General features: G+C 40.1%; 1 protein-coding gene across 2 annotated transcripts; it reads right to left on the bottom strand.

Annotated features, from left to right (window-relative positions):
* Positions 1-1,421: 1,421 nt before the first annotated feature.
* On the bottom strand, positions 1,422-9,082 carry LOC104446230 (carbon catabolite repressor protein 4 homolog 1). 2 transcript variants are annotated; one of them, XM_010060113.3, is made up of 12 exons: positions 8,443-9,081; positions 4,969-5,719; positions 4,435-4,521; positions 4,274-4,357; positions 4,110-4,196; positions 3,914-4,000; positions 3,243-3,296; positions 3,056-3,147; positions 2,830-2,944; positions 2,544-2,691; positions 2,288-2,441; positions 1,422-1,775 (listed from the first exon to the last, which is right to left on the bottom strand). In XM_010060113.3, exons 1-11 carry the CDS (start codon positions 8,598-8,600, stop codon positions 2,296-2,298), a joined length of 1,809 nt encoding a protein of 602 aa, XP_010058415.1. In that variant the 5' UTR covers positions 8,601-9,081; the 3' UTR covers positions 1,422-1,775; positions 2,288-2,295. The 2 variants fall into 2 exon arrangements, with proteins under 2 accessions (XP_010058415.1, XP_039171633.1); XM_039315699.1 differs by lacking the exon at positions 1,422-1,775 and having other exon boundaries at positions 2,079-2,441; positions 8,443-9,082.
* Positions 9,083-10,162: the final 1,080 nt, after the last annotated feature.

Below are 10,162 nucleotides of genomic sequence, written 5' to 3'. Positions count from 1 at the left end.
TGTGCTTTGAAAACTTCCATGCGTTAATACTTGATTGCTGATAAAAGGATATGGATACTAATAACTCATCAAAGTAATTCCATTCTAATCTCAAGATATTCTCCTTTATTTTTCATCCAACTAAAAAACCTTTCACTATCTATAAGAGTACCATGAGAAATTTCTTCTCACACAAATCATCCTTCAACTTAACTTGCAGCCATTGAAGCTCTTCGCCCTCACAAGATAACGGTTGATTGACTGGAAAATAGGATTCGTTATGTCGGGAACGTCAAAATCATCTTAGATACAAACACATGCTCTCCTCCCAAAACAACTATCTACTTTAGTTGTGCACAGCACATGCACTTCACATGCACGGCGCATGCAAATTTTAGCTAGACTCTCAAGCAAGAAAAAGTCGAGAAGCTCATGCATCTAATCAAATGATAGGATTATGATCCCTTTATATATTTCACATATGAATAAATGAAACATCACTATCACACTTCTCACTAGCATAACGAGAACCCAAGTTTGAACTCAACTCAAGCTCATATTAATCGACTGGGACAAGTCGAGCCCATGAGTATCTTACGGCATAGACCTTGTAATAACAAAAATCAAGCTTCATTTATCAAGGATCAAGTTTTATTTCAAGTAGAGTCAAGCTTCAATATCATATTGTCTCATCACTCGTCTTAATTACACATTTATGCAGATTTATTTATCATTCAAGCAATTTAGTTAGTCCACTATCCGCAACATATTTCTTTGTAAAATTCATACGTTGTACATTGATAAATTTGTACATCTACATTTTGACCCTTGCATGGAATTTTTTAAATTTGCAAGGTTGCCCTGCTCAAAAGAACTTCGTTAAATGAATGTCTGAACAGCGCAAGTAATACCACTCTACCCTCATTAAATGAATGATACATTTTTACTTGGTTTCATTTGGCTTCACGGACGGCGTACAATTAGCAACTGATCCAAGTACTTTCAAGTTAGAACTGACAACAGATTACATGTTGGTCTAAAAATTGAACTTTGTAAACGCAACACGTTTCATATCGTGGATTCTTTCTGGCCCCCTTGGGGCTGCTCGAGTCAGGTGCACTTTGGATTCTCAGGAAAGTAGCCTGAGTCGGTCTATTCTAGTCCAGTGATTCATTGGTTAATGAAATCACGGATTAATTAACCATGATCAGCAAATATCCAAAAGGTATGATAGTACTGTGTAGAGTGTGCTAATAGCCGAATGTATGATAATGATATGATAGCCCGTTGCTCTACATAGTATCTCAAGAAAGATGCACACTTGATTATACAAAATCACATCACATTACTTTTAAAATTTAGAGCATAGGCAAATCCGTATTGGTATCGCTCAGCTACATAGTATTCAAACATGCTGGACTTGCTCCGATGCGTTGAGCAGATTGGATTAAAAGAAGAAACCAAGTAAATTTATAAGGAACACTATAAAAGGGACATGCAAATGCAGTCCGTCAACCATTTGCTTTGCTTATAAAATAGAGTACAGGATAATGACTACCTTCTATCGAGAGCTCGTGCTGAACTAATTTCTATGGACGGAAAGGTTAAAAAGAAAAAAAGAGAAATGCGTCGGTTTCAATTTCTTCTATGTGACAAAGGTGACATTACACGGACAGAGATCATAGCAAGGATCCCCCAAGGCTCTACCTGGAAAGGATAGTATATGCATTTGGGAACACCTTCATCTTGTCTATTAACTTGGTACTTCCCTCGCCTTAGGTGTCTCCAGCCCTCACCTATGAGATATCACCCTTGCGTAAGAACTCAACTTGCAGATGGTTACTTGCAAGTTATATGAGCAATTCAAGCGAAGAACGGAGCCAGAGAAGAGGGAAGTACAGATCTACAACATTTCAAATAAGTATTCCCCGCGTTTAGCATTTGAAGGCCATCAGTACCTTGACTCGCAGACGAAATTGCAACATGACCATGACAGGTAGATACCCACGCCCCAACCATATGTCTCTTCCTAAACAAGTATGAGGGTGACCTAACAAGCAAGAGAATCATGCGACAGGACAACCCAATTCGATAGGATAGGAACAGTAAAGAGGCACTCTTTTGTTTGACTAAAATTCTCATTCCACAGAAATTTACAGTTCAGATGACATTGATTTTGACAGCATGCTGAGAACTTTTCTTAGGTTGAGTCACTATGTAAAATTTCTCTCTTTAGCTTCATGTTTTATTTTACAGTTAAGAGGAAGAAAGTTAACTCATCAGACCAAGTAGAGAAGACAATTGCCACCTGACAAGTCAACGTCTGGGTCTTGGCTTGCAACGAAATTCCGCTAAAAGAGCTATATGATCAGAAGACCACTCAGGAGAAGGAAGTGCTGTATCTTTTCTCAAGCTATCCTCATCCAAGAGCTCCAGCAAAGACTCCACCGTCAAAGAGTCCGCTACAACGACAAATCAGCAGCAACATAAGCAAAAGGATACAACATGGATCTATCTTAAAATGATTGATATGGCATTCTTAAAAAATCTGCAGAGCATATTACCAGTGTAAAATATATAATCTAATGTGCCGATGAAATCTCTGGTGCAATTAGTGAACAGAGGTTCATTTGTCGTGCTGTCCAACCTCCTCTTCTGCTGCTCCAAACCAGGACCAGCACCCATTCTTGCAAAGGATGAGTAGGCACTGACCTGTAATGTGCAGAAGGTCAAAAACAGTGACAAAAAAACTTTTGGGCTGTAAGAGCTTGATCTTGCTCATTTCACTACTTTAAGCAATCTCTTCAAGAAATACTAGGCTAATGTTTAAATAGAAATAAAAGATGTTACCAATAGTAACTGATGGGCCAGCTTGCTAGGAGGGCGCAAGATACCCAAGGGATCGACCAATAAATCTGGATGCAGCGGATCAACCTTTCCCATAGCAAGAAGTGAATGAGGCGCACTGCATTTATGTTCACTGGTTCCATCAAAAGACCAAAGAAAGAAAGCAGGTCCACAAATGACCAGCCATAAATATCTGCAACTCTGAAACCACATCGAGATCATGACAAACCTTCCTGGGACTGAATTAAAATCGCCACAGACTAACATTGGAATATCAGCGCTAGCGGCGATTTTCTCCAATCCTTTCAAAAGGGTATGGACCTGATTTATATATGAAAAATTGCGAAATTAGATATAAACGTTATTGCCAGAACAGATAATTTGACCAAATGATGCAATATAGATAGAGTGAGAACCTGCCAAAGCTTCACATCCTTTAGATCTTGTGGGACATTAATATGTGTATTTGCCTGCAGACAAAAGCACCACAAACAGGATATGGTCAAATGATGTTAAATGGCCGAAGGAGGAGGAATGAGGCTTATCTTCAGTTGGTCTACAGAAAAAACTCGCAAGTGCACACATACATATATACATACATGCATACATCATACCTACCAACCTACAAAAATATATACATGCATGCGATGGCTCCTCAGGCTACGCATTTCAAGTTAACTATTCCAAGCTGTCTTATCTGCACCACCAGAGCTTGGCCCCTCCATCCATCTTATCTAAAGAGTTGTCTACAGGGCCATGACACACTTTGCCAGAGAACAGTGACAACAAGTCAGAAATTATGATACTTTTCATGTGACGTGAGGTCACTGGAATTCCACTAGCCTCAGACTTCAATTTTCCACGCCAACAGAGGAATCTCGCCTAATAAATGACAAAAACCTCCCTATAGCCCACAAAATGAGTCAAATGATGGCAGAGACTAGAAGTAAGACACAAGCCGACAGAATCAAGGGTACCAAATTTCTAGAACAGGCTCAGCAGGTATTTACAAATCGCAATATAGTCCAAAGGATCCAAACGATAATTATGTTCATGCTGATCCTCAATTGAGAATGAAAGCACTTACCACACAAAGAAGCTGTCTTTTTCCAAGATTATCACCTCCCTGATTACTAAATTTTGCTTCTAGAACAGCTATTAAAGCGACATTGTCCTGTGGGATATGGGAAAAATGCTTGAGTCCGAAATGATAAACAGAAAAAAGGTCAAAGAACGTGAGCATAACACAATTGGAAATAACTGGGGAAAAAAAAATCCACCACCTTAACTAATCGATTTAAAGCAGCTTTCTTCTGGGTGCTTGGAACCAATGCTTCTGTCAAGGACTGTGCTGCTTTGTTAAATTCAACCTGCATAGACACATTGACGCCTTTAGCTTCTGATGGTACGGAGATGGAGAAGACATCAAATGCAGCAACTTTTTTACCTCGTATTTTTTTACATTAGAAAACCTGTCTCTGCGAAAAAATGTAGCACAACCATCTATTGTATTGATATTCCCACCATAAACCTGCAGACAATGGACATATAAATAAATAAAATGACACGAAACCTAAGACAACATAAAAGGAGAAGTCCATGAATAACCTCGATCGTTTTTTTCTTGTATAAAGCTTCATAACCATGTTTGTCTAATTCAGGGGCGAAAAACTCCTCGAAATGATCACTTTGAACCTGGAAAAGAAAACATATCTGTTTTCAATGTACCAAACATGCCAAAAAGGGAGGACAAAGCTAATAGTCGATCTCCATCGACGCATGAGGAGGAGGCCTAGTTAACATTCTGTTCTTCCAAACAAAGTAAATCTGATCAACATACATCCTCTTACTATAAATTCCTTTCCCATTACTCTCTCTACATAGTAAAGAATCTGCCACAATGGCTAATATATTTAAACAAAAACAGTAATTTAGCAACTTCATCTAGAAAGAAACTAGATTATCTACAAAGACCTTTTTTGCTTCAATTACATAAACAACAAAATTAAGATGTCTGCAACCTGGAACTTCCATTGAGAATAGGAATGCTTATCTCAATGTATACCAGATAATTATGATGGAACTCCAGCTATCAGTCTGACAAGACATCAAGAAGTAACACGAAAGAAAGCACTCGTGTACCTCTTGTAGGCAAACAATGTCTGCACGATAACCAACTATTTCCCGTAGCAAATTCTGTCTGCGATATTGCCAAGAAAGAGCCCATGAAGGGCAGTAACTGTAAAACTCACTGGAGGCATAAACATCAGCCAAAATGTTGTATGAAAGCACAGTAAATGTTCCAGAGGAAACACGATCATCTGAATCTACATTTCCCATCATGTCAACTCCACTAACAGGGATCAATCGTCGTGGACTAGGAGAAGGTGCAGGAATGACGCAAGAAGTCAAAATGGTGTTGACGTGTCCAACAAGAAGTTTTGTCTCCGCATCAACCACCACGCACTCGAACTTAAGAACATGACCGATATCATCTGCGCTTGGGGTATAAGTTTTAGAGCGTCCTACCTCAATCCAAGTAACACCACCACTCCTCTGTGTTACTGTGTGTGGATACAAAGGCACTGATCCATTTGTTAATGTAGAACTAGAAAACGAACCAGATGAAGCAGTATTAACAACTCCAGATCCTGAGCTATTGAAACGTCCAAATAACTCTTCCTCTTCATTCCCATTCTCACTGACAGCACTTGCAGCACGGTCATGCAGAGCTCGATGATGCTGCCATGCATCCGAAAAGCACTTAGGTGAACAATGGTAGCTTTTAGCAACAGGTATTTTGGCCTTAACACAACCTAGGCACTGCAGCGTGGCTTGTTCAGATGGATGTACACTACAGACCGCAACTTTCTTATCACTTTGAATCCGGTACCTGCAAGTGAAAGAAAGAACCCACCAGCACCATTTCATTTCCAAATTCAATCAATTTTTTTTCAGATCAATGTCCAACAAAATATCTAACAAAAGGTAAATAATGCTAACAAGAATCAAAACTAGTTTGACAGTAATGACTTTTGCCAGCTGAAGAATATTAACAGCACAGTCTCCTGCGGATGACTGGTCTAAGATCTTCAAACATTTAATGACCAAAGATTATTACTTAGGACAATCTCCGGGAACAACTTTTGTTTAGCAATTTATTCAGCAGAAACAGGAAATGCAATGAATCACAACATAAAAGCAAAAAAAGAGACAAAGAGCATGTCATTACAAAAGGACATCACTATAATGCCTTTTTTTTCTTCTTTTTTTGTGGTTTGTTTTTGGGGGAGTCTTTGCTATATGCAGAAAGTTCAACAGTCTTTAAATTGGCTAGGCAAACTAGTCTAATACACAGTCTTGGTTTGGTCTAGAATTGAGAGGTTTTTACCACTGGGAGGGTGGAATATATGGTCAGACACAGCTGACATTTTGGATATTCGCCTCATTTAAGCTTATCGGCAAATTGCGCTGATGATAAGTGAAATGCAAAAATTACAATTTTTAACCATTCTTTGCAACTGAAGGCAGGGAAATTTCATAGGTATCCTAAAAAGGACTTTAACCATCTCTTGAAATTTCATGCAAAAATAATTTAGGGCACGTTCTACTATCCTTCTGGAGATCGTTAAGGTCCATTTTGGGATGCAGCTTGTTCTCTCTCTCTCTCTCTCTCTCTCTCTCTCTCTCTCTCTCGCGTGCGCGCACGCTGCACAAGCACCCACACATATATATGCCCCCTCACTACTTCATTCTTCCACACACATTTGATTTAATGAGATCTTGTTCAAAGTTAGTAGAGTTAATTGATAGGACATATCAATTTAGAGAATGTCACCCTTTACTCAACACGTTTTAACAAAAACTCACTCACTGTTCCTCGCCATATTAAGTGTCTTTTGTTTACAATTTCTCTTCATGTCCTAATGTTAATATGTCATTTCCCATTTGTTGGTCATTGTTATTTCACATTGTTTGAAAGTTTGAGCATGCTGAAGAGACTAAAATTGGTTTGCGAATTAATTTAATAAGCAATTTGGTCAACTATAACAGAGCAATTAAACAAGTGGAACATACACATCTAGATGGCAAGAGCTCACGGCATCACTCTGTAAACCAGACTTGTAAATTATTGTTTTCATCTCTAGCTTTATCCTAAAAGTTTTACATGTACTTAACATTCTTGCATCCCATTTAACATTTTGCAATGTTTTTCATAAGCATAGAGTTTATCAGCCTCTCTTGCATTGTCTTTCCTCTGGATAAACCATCATGAGTGAACTCTTCACCTTCATCTAAATTGCTTATTCTTGTCACTCCCCTAGTACATTGTTTGACGTCATTGACATTACTGTGAATCACTTTCAAGGTTCAGTCTAAAATCTGCATTTTTCAATAACCATGCCAGAATTCACTCATACCAGGGGATCATCAATAACAGATGAACGACCAAAATTAGACTTCACCCTTCACAATAGAACATGCCTAATTACTATGGTAATTTTATGACGCATTTACCCAGCCATTGCATCAATAATGCATAATGAACCAGGATAAACCTGACTGTAATAATAAATTGATAAGCACCCACTAAATGATATCATAACTTACCCGATCCTGTAAATAATAAAGGTATAGTATATTCACATCACAATGCATGCTCTTCGAAAATAAATGCAAATTGACAGATAGCTGGCTAATTATTGCCAACAAAGCCAAGAAACCACAGTTCTAACTTGCTTCACCTCATGAGTTTAAAACTTTAAGTCTTAAAATCTTCATTATAAGTAATACTAATTTACAGCATAAGTTATTTAAACCACGAACCCATAAGAAGCCATTCATCACAAGACAAACCTACCAATTGACAAATTGACATAAATTTTACATGCTCGTAACCTTCTTTTCCACCTGTCTAAAACAGCCAATATTTTGCCGACCAAGCAAGCCAAGACTGCCACGACGAGTGGAACAGCCCTCCGCCCTCTGGAGACGCTGATAATTAGACATTCGACTAAACTGCTAACAGGATGAATGTGGCTAACCCCTTCCCATTTGGAGCACACACATGTCTTTTTGTAAACAAACAGACAAAATTGGCAGGTACAAGATAAATGCACCATGTTCTCAAACACTTCTGCCACGTGTTGAAAAAGATTAATTCAAAACGCCAACCCAACACAGGAGGCTTGTCCTATTCTTCCAGAAGTTACAGAAGAAAACGTTCATGTTGTGTCAACAGGGAGGATAAAGGATATTTAACTGATCAAAAACTGCTTCCGGAAAGTCTATGCCACGGGAAAATAGTAACCGTAACATCAACGTTCACAAAATCCTACAGCACATTTGAATGCCCCAAGCTAGCAATGTCACTTTAAGTAAGTAAACCGAGCAAACCAGCATCGCGTCTACTCATTGCAACAAAAGGGGCAGAGAAACAAGTAAGCTAGAAAGGGCATAGAACCATTAAAATGCCACTCAAGAACGCACAAACATCTCTCAAGTTCAAGCAGCTGCGACGCAATTACCCTCTCAGAGAATCAAAAGTGGAAAGCAACCGCGAACCACGCAATTCCCAACAACACGGTCACTCAGACATGGGCGGAACTCACTTACCACTTGTATCTCAAGAAGTGGCCGTCCGATGGGGCGGACTCGGGGACATCCTCGGTGGAGAGGGCCTTGTCGGGGCGTCGCAGGAGCACGTACGGCGTGAGCTCGCAGCCTACAATGGGAATGTCCGAGGGCAAGTGCACGCGGAGCACGCTCAGCATACTTTCTCAATCCTCGCGGCGGTCACGGCAGCAGCAGCAGCGGCGGCAGCGGCGGCGGCGGCGGCGGGGGCTCGAGCTCTGGCGAAACCGACGGGGCGAAGGCGGCGTCTTCCAACCGGCGGATACCTGGCGGATCCGCCATTTACGAGGCCCCGGCGCCCGCCAGCCTTATCGCACCTCCCCAGCTCCTCTCCCTCGCTCGCCGGGTTCCCCCACACCAAAAAAAAAAAAAAAAAAAAATTCGAGCGGCCCCGGGGCCGACGCGATCCTCGATGCGCCGGAGACGGGAGGAATCGAGGGCTCGGATTGGACGGATCGACGGAGGGAGATGGGGGTAGAGAGAGAGAGAGAGAGGGAGGGGATCGAGGAGAGAGAAAGAGAGAGAGAGGGGGAAGGGGATTGATTGATTTCTAGGGTTTTGCAGAAGGGGGGAAGATGGAAGGAGCGGGAGAGTCAGTCAGTCAGAAGGGGTGAAACTGAGATTGAGAGAGAGAGAGAGAGAGAGAGTACGTGCGTCTGCACTTGTGCTGCTGCTGCTGCTGCTGCTGGGGTGTACTGATCCTGATCGGGGTCGTGGGTACTGGGTGGACTTTTCCACTCTCTTGCTACTCGGGGAGGGCGTATTTACGTACATACAAAGCGTGTTCCCCCCCAACAACCATATCTACATCTCCAGTGGCTCATGTTTTATGTTATGGTTTTATCAGATCTCTGGTGATGTTTTGATTTTCATCCTTGAATATTTCTTTCTTTTCACCTCTGATGATCTAAGATGCTAAAAATTTAGTTTTGCTTTCTTGACGAACTGTATTGATCATGAGCTTAGCCATTTTTTACACAATTCATCATTGCGAATTAAGGTTTAATATTCTAAAACCACAAACGATACACGTACGTGAAAATTTATTCCAAATTTTTTTTTCGTACATATGTATCGGATCTATCCTCCGTTACCTTCGTTTCGATTTTTCCGTCAATTTTTGCGCGACGTTAATTGGTTCTTTGACGTGACAAGCCATGTGAAAATTCATAAGTTTAATACCATTAAAAACCCCATGGTATATTTATGATAAATTTACCCCAAATTGATATATTTACGACAAATTTACTCTAATTAAATTTTTCGATCATAAAAAACCTAAATTGGTACACGTGCATCACATTTACCATCTTTCAATTTTCCCAAATTTGACTGAGTTGTGATGTCCAATCAATTTTATTTTCCGGATTACTCTAACATTGCCTCCATATCATTAATACTTAATTTTTTCTTTTTATTGGAATCATTATTAGAAAATATTTAAAGACTACCAAATGTGTACTTCATTATTGTGCCGAGAGGATGCCCATTAACTAAAAGATTGGCAGATCTCTTGCGCACATATACAAAAGAAGTGCACATATTGTGATTGCTTCACTCGTTTTTGGTTCGTGACAAACTTGGCTTTATGTTTATATGTCTCAGCCTCACATGGTTTACTACTTGTCCGCAATCTGTTTGTACGTTTACATATTACTCTTACTTTGCTGGTCTTTAATAGCGTTACGTAGTCTTTCCTACC

The sequence above is a fragment of the Eucalyptus grandis genome, chromosome 1 (assembly GCF_016545825.1).
Source record: "Eucalyptus grandis isolate ANBG69807.140 chromosome 1, ASM1654582v1, whole genome shotgun sequence".
Taxonomy (NCBI): domain Eukaryota; kingdom Viridiplantae; phylum Streptophyta; class Magnoliopsida; order Myrtales; family Myrtaceae; genus Eucalyptus; species Eucalyptus grandis.
Note: the sequence above shows the minus strand (reverse complement) of the source record. Positions and strands in the feature narration are given on the sequence as shown.